This window comes from Apis florea, unplaced genomic scaffold (assembly GCF_048593485.1).
Source record: "Apis florea isolate Af1SG1 unplaced genomic scaffold, ASM4859348v1 contig_3493_pilon, whole genome shotgun sequence".
In the NCBI taxonomy this organism is placed as follows: Eukaryota; Metazoa; Arthropoda; class Insecta; order Hymenoptera; family Apidae; genus Apis; species Apis florea.
Genome location: NW_028256772.1, coordinates 2,531,974 through 2,549,760, shown reverse-complemented (window position 1 = coordinate 2,549,760; position 17,787 = coordinate 2,531,974). Strand labels below are relative to the sequence as shown.

Here is a 17,787-nt window from a genome sequence, read left to right as displayed (position 1 = left end):
AAAAGAAAGGGAAAGACAGAGGAGTAAGAGGAGGTTGCACCGAGGACGCTCCCATACCATGAAAAATCAGGTACACACCAATGTGGCCCTCCATGACGGCGATGTCAGAGGCTTTACTTGCCCTTGGCTGTTGCCAAGTGCATTGGCAAGACGGCGATGCAGCATCTCTACAGACCTCTCGTGGCTCTTTTTCTTATTGCATACCCCACCGTGGCGACCCTCAGCGGACAGACGGAGAGCTTTGCCTTCGCTACGTGTAGGCGTATGTACTGTGCAGGGCCGTGCCGTTATGAATTTGAACCTTCGAAATTTAAACGAGTCGGAGAAACTTGATCGCTAGTCCCTTAGAGGTGAGGCAACAAGAATTTTGAAGCATTTTTAAATGAGTTTGGTTCAAGTTTGGTTTTTATTGACTATGATGAAATTGATTAGGCTTATGATGTTATTATTCACGCTAATAATGAATCTATAGCTTACAATATTGGAGACATCTGGTGATCAAAAAAGGAAGCTCATGGTATTTTTTACTAATAGAAGGTAGGATATGTATTTTTAAAATACATGTGAAGAGATATATGTGTTATATGTTATAAATATTATGAGAATATTTTAAGAGAGTGATTTTGAAGTTTTAATACAATATCGAATCTAACTACTGATTCATGTGAGTTGTTAAATAGATATATAAAAAAAAAGCTTCTGAGCCAAAGGAAAAATTCTGCAGAATGTTATCCAACTTTTAATTTAAAAGTTTTCTCAGTTTCATACTATCTGAACAGATCTGGTCGCGATAGATGAAGAGGGTGTGTAATGGATCTTTCATTTGATTTGGATTGATTGGCCTCTATTGAAAATCAGTTGATTAAATTTCATTGATTTTTCAATGATACAATATTCAAATAAAGTATCAAATAAAATCATAAAGTATCGCTAAATATCGATAAAAATAGTATTATCAATTACTATTATCTATACTAATATCTAACTACTATACAAGATATTTATGATATTCTCGAAACTCGAAATGAATTATTATTTTAAAAAATCATATTTTAGTTTTAAATTCTGAAATCCTAAATATTAAATTTTTAAAGTTTGCATAGAAATTAGGTTTCTTAATATTAAAAAAAAATATATATTAATTAATAAGCTTCATTAATTTAGCTTCATTAATTCCATTAATATACCTCTTTTGTCCATGGTCCTTTGACTAATTCCGGGTTTACGACCTTCGCCCATCTCTGCTGGCATTGAACATCACTTCGATCTGGAAAGTGGCTGGCTATGGCATCCCATCGAAGCCCAGTCCCAAGTTGTTCAGCATTGCTCACTAACTGTTTTAATACAGCATCCTGAAATCCATTTGAAACAGAACATAAGTACATTAATCATATACATATATATATACTATGCATAAAAAATATAATATACAGTATAAATAGAAAAAAAATTATGACAAAACCTTTAAAGTTTGAAAATGTTTTAAAACAAGTGTATTTGAATTTTATATCGCTGAACATTGATAAAACTTATGAAACTTGATAAGTATAATTCGCGTGAATAATTTAGTTCAAGCTATTTTAAGTAAGTAAACTATTTAAAGTAAATATTGTATCTATTCTTTGGAGGTTAAAATTGTGTTAATAAGTTATGAATTATATTTTCAAAATATGATGATTTATATTTCATATAATGATATATAACTCTTAGAAAAGAATTTTTAATATTTATGGATACTTTTTTTTTTATCAAAAGGACAATAAAAATATCTTTATGAGAAAGATTAAATATATAAACAACAAGAAAAAAAGATCAGATGAACATGAAATTAATACTACTATTGCAATGTTAATTTCTATAAAGATTTCTAATAAAAATTTCTAATAAAGATGGAGTTGCGAGTGGAAATCAAATTGATAATTTGAAATCTAAAACTTTAAAATTAAAGAAATAATGAAAATATTTCAAAATGTATTGTGAAACTTTTTATTTTGCAATTGCATCAAATTAAAAAAAAGAAAAGAGATGAAAGAAAGAGAGAAAGAAAAAAGAAAAAAGGTCATGTAACAAATGCATAGGATCGTTAGGTCTGTGATATTTCCCACGGGAAACCATACGGCGCTCTTCGTACTCTATGGCTACGCATATGACTATGGGGTGGTCGAGGGCATCTGCCCGCGGACGTAACTCGTTGTAGAAGGTACGAAGGGTGGACCTTTTTTCGAGGCCTGTGCTCATTGTATCCCTCCCCTTTCGCGTTACATCTGATCAAAGTCATAGTATGATGACGCGGTCACGTGTACATTCTCGCAAATATCGAGCTCTGTTAAAGAGGAAGAGGAAAAAAAAAAGCATAGAACATTGTTTATCATGATGATTATAATCATTGGTATAATCTAATTTATGTGTACCAATTTATGGAACTTTTTAAAATATTTTTTATAAATATAGTTTAGAATATATTTAAAAAATTTTTATCTTTTTTAAATTATAATATTTTATAACATATTTTAAAATATTTTATAATAGAAATATTTAACAAATATTTAAATTAATATTTAAATTTTTTTATTATGTTATAATTATGTTATTAATAATTAAGATTTAAATACTTTATTAATAAGATTAATTTTAATTAGAATATTTAACATGAATATTCTCAATTAATTACCTCCTCTTTGGTCCATCTTCCTTTGTTTATATGCTTTCCCTGCCCATGACTGCTTGCATTTGTTGTGTTCGGATTTTGAGATTGATTACCGGCTCCACGACAAGCAATAGCATTGTATTCATTGTCAGATTCTCCGCCGCTACTAGAATCGTATCCAGATCGCGATCTAAGAAAAAAACAAAGAAAATATTGTCCTTTCATAATTTGGAAATCATAAAATTGAATTTGAAATTTAGAAATTCGTATTTCTAAAAGTTGCATTTCTCTATGCAATGATATTTACTAGTATCTTTTTTTTTTTTATAAAAAAAATTGATAAGTCAAATTAATGGTAACATCTGTTATTTATTAATTTTAATATTAAAAATATTCAAAGTTAACACAAATGGCACAAATGATTTTAACGCCTATCATGAAATTTCTTATCTTTTTCTTATGATGATTATTAATTAACGTAAAACTACAATTCAAGATGAATATCGAGATTCACAAGATCAAATGTGCGACATGTAACGGATATAGCCATTTTTTTGTAGAATGATGAAGACGGGAAATCACGGATGGCTGACCATCCGACCTGTGCGTGTTTCTTCCTCTTCTTTGTCAAAGAAACTATCGCGTACTCGTTACCCCTTTGTTCTTCACCCTTGCCCTAAACCGCCAACCAAGAGGCAATCTTGACCACAGTCTGGCCAGTGTCAGTTTTTGTGGTTGCTAGTGGTTTATTCGTCTTCTTTGTCTTCAAGGATTTCCTGTCGTTATTCATTCTCACCCTCTCTTCCTTTCACTATTTTCTAATTTTTTCTCTTTTAATCAAACTTAAAGAAAAAGCAAAATTATCTAAGCAAAAAAAAAAAGGAAAAAAACTATTTACTTGATTAATTTAATTTATCTCTTATATAATATTTATATAATATTGAAACCATTAAAAATATATAATCATTCACTTGAAAAAAATATAAATAAAATATTTATAAAGATGCAATAAAAAAATTTTCTAAATAATTTTTACAAATATTTTAGAAAAAATATGTATATCAATAAGCTCAATTGTTTATATGATTAAGTCAAATTTGTTTAAGTCAATTTATTTTTCAAAAAAGAATTTCCATTAATCACAAAGTATTATATACAATGAATATAATTTTTTCTGTAGTAGATGTTAAAAGGTTTTTTACATCAGTCAAGCTCATCCATAATAATTCTGTCAACCAAAATAATATTCCTAATCTCAAATTTCAAAAATATTACTTAATTTGAATCTAATAGTATTCATTTCATTTAAAAATATTTAGAAAAAATATTCTTATTCATTAAATTTTAGTATTCTATTTTTCTGTTGCAACAAAAATACTATTTCAAATATGTTTGTCTATACTTTTAATTTAACTTTATTAATTAATTAAATAATATTATTTATTAATCTTATGAAATTTCTTTAAAGAATTTCTTAAAAAAAAACATTACTGATATAAATGATATACTATAGTAACCTATAAACAGACTTCAGTAGTAAAAGTCAAGAAATTTATGGAAGAAACAAGCCAGAGTTCATGTTACACAATACTCAAATGCAATTAGTCCAACAGTTGGCTCGTCATCTTAGCGTATTTACATTCCAACCACTATAGAGTTTATGTTCGCAGGATGACGTAATTCGTCGACGATAGCCGGTCAGTTTGAGATGAAGTACACATGTATATGTACTCTTATATATTCGACTACATAGAGAAATCAAACGCAACGGCCGACCGCTTGTTATGTTTACTGTTTCAGGCAGACCACGACCGCGTTTCCGCTGCAAACAGCTATGTATATCGTATGAACTTTTGCCAAACGGCGTTCGTTTAACTCTTTTGTTCCATCAAAACTGCAGACATCGCTGTGACGTCCAGTCCAACGATGTACATAATTCATTAATCATTAAATATTATTCATATTTATTTGGAATTTTAGAAAAAATAAAAGATAATGATCTTCAATGTTGAAATATAATAGAATGTAATACTCAATATATTTAAAAATTGATAATTTTTTTGAGATCAAAACTTTTGTAATTATAATTATTTTATTAACTTTCAAATTTATAAAAAAATTATTATAAAATAAATAATCAAATAATATGTAAATATACAGTATATATGATTTAAAGTTTAATATGTTTAATATTTTTATGAAAATATAATAGATATAATAGTAAATATAATTGAAAATGTAGAAGATTATTTTATTTTTTATTATCGAACTGGCATTAAAATTCAGACATTATGTGTTACTGCTATTTAAATTTTATAATCTTTATAGTACTACAAATGATTTAAAAAATTACTTTAACTAATAAGTCAATTTAATCATTTTACAATCCAAATATTAAATTGGCAAATTATGAATTTTTGTTTAAAAGAGAATTTATAACATAATTATATTCGTGAATGAACATTATAATAAAAAAATTACTATCTTTTAGAATGATGAATTAAGAAATAAAATTTTAATTTGGAAATTATTTTGGAAATTACTTTTGAATCTTGATTTAATCTTGATTAACCATCGAAATCAATATTAACTTTATTGTTGATTTCACCTTATTCTAATAATAAATTAAGAAATAATATAATATCAAAAAATATCTCTTTGCATGGAAAGTAATGATAACGATAAAATTCATATGAATATATATGTCGTAGTTACATATATATGTGGCATGCTATAAGTGCTACATCATTTTATAACTTTCTATTATACTTCATTAATATACGTATACACACATGTTCTTCCTTTTTCTGTATATTGCTTAAAAGTGAGAAAAAAAAAAAGAAATGTATATTGAAACAAGAAACTAAAAATAGAAAATTGAAATTTTTTAAAATTATTACCATTATATCATTATATGTTTTGAAAAATATATCCTGATAAAATTTTCATATTTTTTTTATCTTTATTTCTATCTTTATCATATATATAAAAGTGTATTTTATAAACATTTTATTCTATTCTTCAATATTTCGTTTCCTTTTTGTGACGTATCGATGTTCAGCAGCACAAAAAATGATTACTATCCTTAACAAGATTTCCTAGAAATCTCCACTCATCATTAAAATATTAAGATAAGGCGATAGAAGTCTCAAGAAAACTAGCGATAAGTCACGTGATTAACTCGCAATTTGTTAATCAAAAAATCACTCGTTCCTTTTTTAAATATCTATTCTATTATCAATAAAATCTCAATTATCAATAGATTCTTCTTTTTATTGCTTCCAGTTTTCGTATTTTTCATACGACAAACGTTATGAGACATGCGTGCGCATATTTATTCTGGCACACACGTGGCAACAGTGCTATACAGGAAGCACGCGCATTTCATCTCCGCAGCTGTTTTTACATCGGTAAGAGAAACTCGTATAAAACGCAAACTGATATACCTTGTAATTCAGCATCTAATTGATGGAGTCTAGCAATGCAATCTTCATTGTTCAAATATACTAACTTTCTGCAGGTGCACATGTGTTTACGTTCCCGACTAAGGACAAGTCGAGAATATGTTATGAAGCGTTAAGTCGCGAGGGAATGCTAGGAACCAAAAGGGGAGTGCCGTTTAAGTGGAATGTCTCCTGTATACAGGACGCGTCGTGGAAAAAAGTGAACGTAGCAAAATTCGTGAAACTATGCAAATAATACTTGGCGGTGATTTGTTGCTCGATTAGCACGTGATGAGGCTGATTGAACAGCTGTATTGAATCTTATTTTTTTAAATTTTTTTTATGAAGAAAGAGTTCATAACCTTACTGTTTAAATTTAAGAATATAATTTTAAAAACTAAAAATCATTTCGATTATATTGTTGTAAATCATAAAATAATTATTATAATTGTTATTATAATTGTGTTAATTTATATACGTGATTTTTGTAGGGTAAATAGAATTTATGAAATAGGAAAAAATAGATTTTTATAATTTGAATAATATAATATATTAACAATTATATAACCATGTTTAAATTTCAAAGATGTGATGGAGTTCCATGACAAGCTAAGGTATCCAATCACAGTATATCTCTGTATCTCTAGACGACGCGGCTTTCATGAGAACTAGCTAGATATTTAATCAAGTTTTTGATACCAAATTCTTAAGTTAACAGAGTTTATAAGAATATCATTTTTTACGTATAGAATTAAGAAAAAAATTATATTTATTTAAATATAAAATCTCGTAGGTTAAAATTATATTTTTGCGCATATGCAGTAATAATTATGTGAAATAAATGTATTTTTTTTTAAATTTAATGGAATTTCCTTAAAAAAGATATCTTCAGAATGTAAGAATGGAATGTGTAAATCGCATTTTGTGCATTCTTCTTTTCACTTTCTATTTTGTATGTTTGACTAAATGAAAGTCTGAAAAAGCAGAAGCAGAACGTGCGCGGAATGTCAGAACAACCATTCGGTATTTGACTGTGGTTTCATTCAAATTTAAAAGTGAAAATGGAGAAGACGGCACAAATTATGTACACGTGATCCTTTTCGTCACATGTGATCCAATACGTCATATATAAACACATTATTATATATGACAATTATGTAACAACGTAAAATATTTTTGATAAATTAAATGTGAGAAATTACATTATTATTTTAAATAATAATAAAGAATAAAGATTAAATAATTAATAAAGAAATTTTTGAATTGTTGAATAGAATGTTGAATAAAGTATATATAATAAGCAAATAAGATAAAATAGATGAAAAAAAAAAACAATTTTGCTTAAAAGAAATAGTATTTTTTGTGTTAGAACATTGAACTTTTGTGACCAATTCTTTACCTATTTAGTCGTAACACGCGAAAAAAAGGATAGAAATAGCGCTGGGAATCGCAAATATATACTCGAAGACGATCAGTATCCGTTCTTTTTTTTTTTCACTGTGTTACGTAAAGGCTTTCGCCTTCGTGGAAGTTCTAACGGTCGCAGGCATCCTTGAGTTTAAATCCCGAGGCACGTGGCTGAACGCAGGACTTCCTCCGGCATTCTCACGATCCGCGAAACTATGTGCCCATTCTATATATATATATACGTATACCTATATATATATATATATAAGCACGTTGTGGCGCGATAGTCGAGAGAACTGTGTAGATATGTAGAAAGGATGGAGCATTGTGCGCACGCATGATGTTTGTTAACCCTGAGTGGGGGTGGTATATTCCCCTTCTTGCGTTGCTTCGAAAGCATCGCAAATAAATTATAAAATGTCCACTGTTCATGAATATTTATACCGGTCAGACATCTAACGTTTTATTGATGACGATTGCGAAAAGGGATATGGGATGAGATCGGTCATCTTTCAAGATACAATCAAATTGATTTAAGTTGTAAAGCAATCAAACATGGGATATGTTTAATATACATATGTATGCACATATATAATGACTAAATGGATATTATGAAAACCTTTAGAGTTTATAGTTCTGATAATTATGGCATTTTGGAATATAACAATTTTTGAAATTGCTTTTAATTAATTGTAAAATTTTATTTCCTTATTGTTATTTATTTATTTTTCTTGAATATAAAATTTTCTTGATGATGATCAAAAATAATGAAAAAAAGGAAAAACAAGAAAAAAAATGACAATTCGAAAGGCACGTGGACAACCGCAGAATAACTGATAAAAATCATCATAATTTTACTCAATATGTGACATTCATAGTAGAAACAAGGGACAAAGGAAACGACTCAGTCGGGACTACTCATTAATCAATTTAGGGTAGTAATTTTATATGTGTTATATATAGGATGACACAGAGGAAGAGAAGGAGGAAAGGCAGACAAAAAGGGATACGAGAGGGCGTGAATGAGAGTGCAAAAGAAAGATAAGAATAATGGTAGTGACACAGGAAAGGAAAGAATAATATGCTACCGGATCACGTTGGATTTTATATCTTCCTATCCTCTTACCTCGATGCTTCTGACTTCCTGTTTGGTCAAAAGGATAATTACAATTTCCTGACAACCAAAATTTCTATGTAATATTCAAATTATGATAGAAAGATGATGAGACAAAGAATAAAAATTATCAAATATTATTTTAATGATAAATATTGTATAAATATTACTAATTATTATTATATATATTACTAATATTACCTTAATTTATTTTATATTTTAATATAAAATACTTCGATATCAAAATTTGCAATTATATGTTTAAAATGATTTTGCTTCAAATATTTAAATAAGTTAAAAACGCAAAATTCACTTTTTCTCTATTTTAATATTGTTATACAAATTGAATACATCTTACAAAGTTCTTATTCCTTCCCGAATTAGTATGTGAAACTACTATCGAAGATCGAGGACGTCCAGTAGAAATTTTCAATAAGCTAATTCAACCTCGACGACAAGAAATTGTTACTCATCGTGAAGCAAAATGAATGAACAAGCTCTTGCACTTAGCATTTACTTGAAAGGTGGCGACACGAGCAGGTGCCCTGCAACAGCTGCCCCCTTTGTCTAGGACTTCGAACGCTGTATGACTTAAATGCAGTATATTCTGATGGAATCTTTAATAATGACTAATGACATTAATTTTTGTTTTTATTATTAAGATTCATTTTCATATGTTTTCACGATTCTGTTTAATTAGTTAGTTTCATAATTATAAAAAACGAAAATTTAAGAGTTTATCTATATTAAAAATGATTTATAAAAATTTATTTTCGAACATATCTAATAATATTACTATACACGAAATAGAGAAACATGTTTTTTCATGTAACAGAAACTTGATAGTTGATTCTCTTACCATTTTCGTATCACATGCGACATTATCGATTCAGTATAGAACACAATTTCAATTACCGTAAATAAAACTATATATAACTTTTAACTGTGAATAAATTAACTAAATATTTATAATAATCACTTGTGTAAGACAGAAAGAAATCTATAAATCTCACTTAATTTCGTTAATAAAATCATTGTAGATTTAAATTAGAAATCGAATTATATATTGATATTATAACGATAATGACTCATTTAAATCAAATATATATGAATAAATAAAATAAATTATAACATATTATAACATTATAACTTGAGATTGTCATGCGATTTCTTTAAATTCAAAGATTTTTCTAGTGTAAAGTTATTGATTATATTGTTTTTAATGAAAATATACATTATTACTAAATCTGTACTGATTGTACTACATCATAGAAAGCGCAAAATACATTTTTTTCAAAATCGGTATTTCAGAACATACCAAATTTCATAAAATGATCTTCTTTGTAACTTATGTGACTTATGTAACTTATTATTATCATTATCATATTGAATAATTGCATTTTAATCATTATAATATCTTGCAAAAAATTTTTTCTTTCTAATGAATTTTAACAAATCACACCAATTGTATAATGATGACATAAAATGGGAATATTTAGTTATGAAATATTGCATTTCTTATATAAGAGAATATTTTAATATTTGCTAATTACTGAAATTTTAAAAATTATTTTTTAATCACGAAAAATGTAGATTATATTATTCACTTAAAAATCTTGAGATATTAAGTAATATTTAAACTTCATAATATTTTATTTTCATTTTTATTACGGATGATACCGACTTACGGTAACTTCATTCCAATATAAATCTGGAATTAATTATTATTAATTAATATCAATCGATTCTTCAAAGAATTATTAAAACAAAATCTTAGCAAATTTTGGATAATAAATATCATATAAAAATCTCAATGCCATAAGAAGAGGGTTAACGAAGCTATTCACCAATTATACGTTCATTCCCCTCTTCGAATTTACGAGTTTCATGATGAAAATCGAGCGTCTCGTGAGAAAGGGAGAGGAAAAAAGTACCCATCATTGCCACGCATACCGCGACTATGGACATCTGCCGAAGTTCCGAACTTTCCCCTCTTTTCGACCACTTCCTTACGCGTTGTCTGCTGTTCCCCTTCTATTCCACCATTTGCAACAAGCAGCCCTAAGGTTAGCAATCTTCCTTTTTCTTTCTTTCACCTTTCTTCCTTCCTTCCGTCCGCCTGTTGTTCGTCACGCAACAATAAGGTCATTGCGCGTACCAGTCGACGTCCCTTCTTGAGTTATGTCCACCGTCTGTATGTCTCATGGTCATGGTTTGTCAAGAAAACCAGAAGACAAATCTATATATATATATATATATATATATATATATATATATATATATACATTCCCTTATATACACATATTTTCAAGATTATATCACACATCTCACAATATCTTTAGTATCGAAATTATCAATATTCAAAGAAATTAAAAAAAAAAAGAATAATACAAAATTTCAAAAACATTATACGAGATAAAAGATTGTAAATGGAAGCTTATCTAGTTACTACAGAATCCGTAATGGAGGATTGGAGAATGGATTAGAGAGGTCAAAGTACGGTTTATTGTCTGTCTATATATTTCGAAATTTATGAATATAGTTTTCGATTTAAATGGCCGTTTTAACTATTCTATTATATATGACTTTAATATAAGATAATAATATGGTATTCTTGACGAATTTGTAATGAATATATGCGCATATATTTTTGTTTAGTAATTTTTCAAGACAAATTATATAATATAATTTAAAGTTTTTGTTAATATTCATTAATGTAAACACATTTCAACAATATAATATAACATATAAATAATAATATATTATTTAATCATTAAACTATAATATATAAATTTGAAATCAATAATTTGCATATTATCAATCTCTATCCCGTATAAGATACTGCAATAAAGAAAGATACACGTGAAAGATTAATCTTTGATAATTTCTTTCTTCTAAACAAAATTATTTCTATTCTCTGTACACAATTACATAACTTCAACGACGCAATGCTTCAACATACCGGAAGCCATTCTTCAAGTGAGCAGATTCGAAAAGAGCGTTATCTATGTAAGTAGAAATCAAACTGATGCTCTGTGGGTAACGGGTCAAGAGTAAGGGTCAATGCAACTGTTATCATCTGGGACCCCGTTCGGACGCGTGCGACGCAATTGATTCTGTCGTCGATTTCCCAAAGTTAGAGACCAGGTGCAAGGGATTCATTGGTCTTTGGTTGTCAGCTGCTACCCCCACGACCCACCCCCTCGCCGCACGAGTCAGAAACATACGATACACTCGTTCCTCAATTTATACGTTTAAAAAGCCTCTCGTGCCAATGATGAAAGGGAACGCCCTAGCAAAATATGCAGAATTTTCAAGTAGGTCCATCTTACAACATCATGCGTGTTGTTTTATCATTGGAACATAATAACTATAATAATATATTATTTTTAATTTATTGTTGGTTCTTCTGTGATCATATGTGGTCTTTATGATTGAAGATATTATAAATTTTATGTAAGAAGAAGGAAAAAAATCAATTTTTAATTTGTTGAATGTTATTAATTTTTCTGATCATTATGTTAATATTGCCTTTCAAAAATATATTCTCATCTGATCACAAAGTTCCTCTTAATGAAGTATGAATTTAAAATTAATTAATGTAAAATAAAAGTTATTCTTCCATTTAGGAATATTACTATTTTTATTGTCATATATTCATCATCGTAACTAAATGTCACGAATGTTTATTTTAATTTTAAAATGTATAAATGATTACTATTAATAATAAATTGATCAATCTTTCGATAATTATTTAATATTAAATAATGAAGAATTAAATATGATACGATGTATATATCGATATTATAATATATTTATTATAGATAATATAATAAAGTGCAGTACAATAATAATTTATAGAGAATTTCTAAACAGCAATAAAAATCGTACATAAATAATTAAGAATATGATTATAAAATGAAGTTATGTTAATGTTTAAAAAATTATTCAATAAAATAAATCAAGTAAAATTTCAGCCGATGCGATTCTCGATTTGTAATAGCTTTGATTCATGAATGGTATTAATGAAATCAGTTTCAGGTGCAATAAAATGATAAAATGGAAAAAGATTGAATGAGAACAAAGGAATGAGTGAAGAGGAAAAGGAAGACGAGTCAAGATCAAGGTCAACACGTTTCAGAACTTTTATCCTCCGAAGGCTGAAATCGGAGAAATTCCAACAAAATAGCATCCGTGAAAAAGGAAAATAAAAAACTTTCAATTCTTTTTCGAGATAAATATAAAGGATCAAGAAATTTGAATTAAAATTAAATAAAACTGTTTTAAAATATTAAATTTTACAAACAATTAACAAATTAAAGAAAATGAGAGACTATAAAAAATCGTGCGAATACACATATGTCTGTTTCACTAATAGCGGTAGATTGTCGGATCCAATGATGATTCACACTACTTAGCAATATGTTTTCAAAGTTCGTACATGGCGCTTACTCCGCCACCTTGTGTTTACTAGAAGGATTAAAGAAAATAAAAATAGCTAACTCATTTGAATATCAGCTATTTGATTTCTAACCATAAAAATTTATTCAGAAAGATTAAATTGTCCCAATTAGATACAAAAAAATCAATTTCCTCTAAAGATTTTATATTTGAATTTTGCCGACAGATCAGATCACATTTACACATATATAAATTTCGAAACGAATCACAAACTAGTATTACACAATTCGCACTGTAAGGGAGCAGATATATGTATGTTCGAATTAGTTTGCTGGTTCGGGCATGTTCCCTACGCGAATATAGGGTTTATGGATAGCTATATATCTTACTCATACTTGCACAAATCGTGTAAATGTATGTATGTATGTATCTATGTATGTATGTACGTATGTATTTATGTATGTATGTATGTATGTATGTATGTATGTATGTATATATATATATATATATATAAGAACGACCATGCAACGACATCAGGGTAAAAGTCCTTAGGAGAGACATCTGGCTACCACCTGCCTCAATGCCCTCGCACTGCCAAACTTCCCCCCAATAGAACTTCCCGAGCATGCGCACCCGCTCTTATGACGTATGCATGTGGATGCACGTGTATACAAAGATGCACGTGTTCGAACGCGTCGTCAAGCTCTGCTATAACAAAATTACCAATTGAACACACAGATTTTTTTCCATTTCCTGTGAAACTTTTAGCGATAATTATATACTTTTGTATTTTAAATTATATGTTTAAATTATATGTTTAAATTATTAATTTTTATAATATAAAAGATCCTCTATCAAAAATTGAATATTCAAAAATCAACGAATTAAATTTTAAATGAAATTAAAATTTAATTATTGAGATTATAAAATTATATTAAAATAATCTTATCAATTAAATCTTTCTTCACAACATTGATCTAAAATTATAAAAAAAATATCAAACATACAAAATGTATAATTCAATAAGCTGTATCCCTAGTTAATAATTCAATATATATATAATTATCTTTCTAATATTATCCTAGAGATGCGATCGACTAACCTAACCTCAAAGTACGCATATGTCACTTCTCGATCGAAAGTGTGCACTACACAAGATAGGTGAGGGAAATTTCCGTACCCCTATAGATGTGGTGGCATATAAAAAAAGAGAAAAAAGAAAAAATGAGAGAGAAGAAAAAAGGGGAAAGGTCCCTCGGTTTCATCCCCCTCGTCTTTCGAGGTGCGCGTCGTGCAATACCACGCCTTACCCCGCGTATGGTAACCAATTGTAAATCGAGTGACGAGCCACCCGGTGTTCGTTCCCATGACAAGTGCGATGGGTATTTTCTCCTCGTGAATCTTTAATTCTACCGTGGGAATCGAAACTGCACATCATGAAGAATCAATCTCATGGTTGATCCATGTGCACCTTGCTAATGATAACTGATTAAAAGATCCAAATATTCTGATTCTATTTAGATTTTCGAATCCGAGTATAGATCACTGTAAAGAGATAGATAACAATTGATATATCCATGAACTCAGAGCATTTACCCGTTGAAAAAGTAGCTGATTAAAAATCTCAAATAAAATTACTTTAAGTAGCTACTTATTAAAATGTTTAAATAATATTTATTTGTAACTATTATAGTTGATCTGTTTTACATGTAGTTTCAATCATTTGGCATTATAATTATTTGCAATTATTATTATGTTTTGAACAATAAATTATTGAAGTAACTTATGGAAGTAATTTCATTCGTAACTTCAACTATTAAATTTTGTTTATCATTGCCAGAAATGAAAAACGATAAAGTTTTCAATTGTAATCTAATTATTTGTTAATGTTATTAATTGATAATTTTTTTAAATGATATTTGTGGCTTATTACTAGATATGATGAATATCTCTGAATATTATAGTGAAATTATTTCACAATATAATGCAAAATAATCTAAAATTTGGAATTCTAAGTTTATTTAAAATTATAAGTTAGTTACGTTATGTTATATAAATTTATGAAATATCACAAGAGAATATTTTCAAGATTTAATAATTGATTTCCTATGTTTCCATTGTCTTTATAAAAACTAACCTACCCATGATTCTAATTAAAATCATAATCGAAATCATAAAATGTGATTTAATACGTCAACGAGTGAATCATTCAATGAGCATAATACAGATAGATATTAACAAAAGAAAAAGTGAAAATAAACAGAGGTATACAATTAAAGGGAATAGTCGAGGGCAAGGGGAGATCATTAGAATTCATCATGTCACTGGTCGAACGAAAGCATCAGTCTATCATTTGACCGTCCCTCAGTCGAGAACAATTCGAAAACATATGCTCTTGATGCTTTTGGAAGACTCAATAGAATATAAGAAGGCGTCGCAGACGAGAAAGCACATATGCAAAGCCTTTACTAGACCAAAGTCGTTCCAGACTGTGGTCTTTCTTGACTGGAGCAGATGCTGAAAATCAGGCTCGCTGTTGTGTGTATACCCTCCTGACGATCGACGACGATGTCGACCCTCAAACGAGTGTACCGAACCCGACATTGAAAATAATGATACGAATGAGGAGAAGAGAACGAACTATAAGGAGCCAGAAGAGAGAGAAAGAAAACAGAGAAAGGTCGTTCCTTTTGCGGGGGGACTTCCTCAAGGGGCCCAGTCGCGAATCTTGCCAGAACTGGAATCCCTTCGAGAAATTTGTTACTTGCTCAGATCTCTCTTTATGTCTATTTCTATCCTTTTCTTATTATATATCGTCGTTGCTGTACAATATTGTCCGATGAAGGTATTAAAAGAAGCACAGCTGCTTAAACGGTTATTTAATTGTGAACTAAAAGAGCACTCCTCCGTTTTGAATTTAAATGAATACCAGCGCAATCTAGCGGAGATTTTATGCACAGATATGTAACTGAGTTGTAGTCTCGACTCTAGGAATTCATTTTTATGCCTCATGGAGTCCGTTGAATTTCTTCTAAAATTAGATTGAACTGTGGGGACGTGCTTTAAGTTTACTATGCATCCTGATTGCATTGAGGTTGCAACCTCACACGTCGACAGATTCTTTTTTTTTTTTACAAAGAAATAACCACACGCGATGAAAACGTTGCGTTTTGAATCCATTCAATCCGTAATTTTTTTCGAATTTTTTGTATAATTCTTAATAAAAATGTACATATAAATATATTATATTATTACATTTTTCAATTAACAAACATCATGAAATATGTTTAAAACGATTTTCTTAATCTAAATCTGCAAATTTTTCTTAGTTTTTTACTATCATAGTTTCTTCTGGACAATCAAGACATCGCTAAAAAATCCAATCACGTGTTTCCTGTTCTATCCTATCTAGCATTCTTCTTTCATAAAAAGAATAAAAGATCCGAGACTACAAGGCTAACTTCTATGAAGAATACGAAAAAAAAAAATAAAAAATCATAGCAAAAATATTCTAATTAATTATAAGATATATATAAAATGATATGTAAAATCATCTTAATTTATGTAAATAATATCTCGGATCTTTTAAAAAAAAAATTTATCTTTTTACTCTTCCCTTATTCTATTCTCGAACAGCGCACGTAGCGGATTATTCATGAATTAATTACGTACGTCTTATGCCTGAAAACGTTATGTCGTTGCATTTCATGGTTTCCGCATAAATTTTCGATATAATGCTTTTTTTTTTGCTGCGATTAAGTGCAAATTCTTCAAAATTCAATATGTCTTTATATGTTATCTTCAATGTTTTAAACTATTTCCTTTTATTTCCTCTTCTTCTTATAAAAAGTAATTTTTTTCATAAAAGTAATTTCTTGTTTTCAATGAAGAGAGAATTTTTACCAGATATACTTCTTCAATATTCTTTTTTTTTTATTTTTTTCTTTTTTTTTATAATTTTGCATTACGCAATTTTAATTTAAAAATACATTGATAAACATCTATATAATATGAGAATAATGCGTATCGAAAAGCGGTTCAGAGTTGGCTATTAAGCCAATTCAGAAAATAGTTAATACACCCGGGGCCTCGGTTAAAGGACGAAGACGCAAACCCGTCCACCGGCAAACGAAATAAACGATTAAAGAATTCTCAACGGGTTCGATCTGAAACCGGGTTTAAATCTCCTTTAGTCGAGAACGAGTTGTCCCGGCTGTAAACCTGTACACGCGCGCGCTCATGAAAGCAGACCTCATATCTATTCGAAGTCCGATCTTTTTCTCTCTGGCTCCAAACGAGCTTACAATATCTGCTAGGCAACAACATGAGGAATAGTCAGAGGTTCCTTCCAAGATGCCTGCTGCTTTTCCTTGTGACCTGTTTGTGTATTTGTCTCTTCTCCCTATCCTTAACTATTCAGTAACCTACTGGGTGACTTTTTGAAAATGCTCTCTCTCTTTCTACTAACGCATTTGTAATCATGGGTGAAGATCGACCAATCGATATGAATCTCTCAAAAAGTTTCAAGAGATGTCCTTGTTTAAACCTTGTCTAAAGTATATCTTCTTTAAAAATATTTAATATTGAAATTTAAATTTAAATTATTTTTATATAAACCATAAAAATGTAAAAAAATAATATGTAATTTATGATATGTCATTGACGGAAAATATTTATAAAATATAAAAATATTTATTATAAAACATAAAAATATTTATCAATGACATATATAACTTACTAAAAATTACAGAAAAATATATTTGATTATATTATAA

At 28.8% G+C, this 17,787-nt stretch overlaps 1 protein-coding gene and 1 long non-coding RNA gene across 5 annotated transcripts in view; one reads left to right on the top strand and one right to left on the bottom strand.

Moving 5' to 3' along the window:
• The window catches only part of Myb (proto-oncogene like protein Myb), a 35,917-nt gene that overhangs the window by 6,369 nt on the left and 11,761 nt on the right, over nucleotides 1–17,787 (bottom strand). For 2 of the 4 annotated variants that reach the window (XM_086912983.1, XM_003693466.4), the window contains exons 2-3: nucleotides 2,672–2,837; nucleotides 1,188–1,352 (exon numbers count right to left, since the gene is read on the bottom strand). In XM_086912983.1, coding sequence (XP_086769109.1) covers nucleotides 1,188–1,352; nucleotides 2,672–2,837 — 331 coding nt within the window. Of the gene's footprint in view, nucleotides 1–57; nucleotides 416–1,187; nucleotides 1,353–2,671; nucleotides 2,838–17,787 lie in introns of those variants that run through there. The other 2 variants (XM_086912985.1, XM_086912987.1) reach the window with 2 other exon arrangements.
• On the top strand, nucleotides 23–7,345 carry LOC105735406 (uncharacterized). The gene is made up of 3 exons (XR_015293546.1): nucleotides 23–350; nucleotides 5,933–6,057; nucleotides 6,168–7,345. It is a non-coding gene; the product is annotated as an uncharacterized LOC105735406 (long non-coding RNA).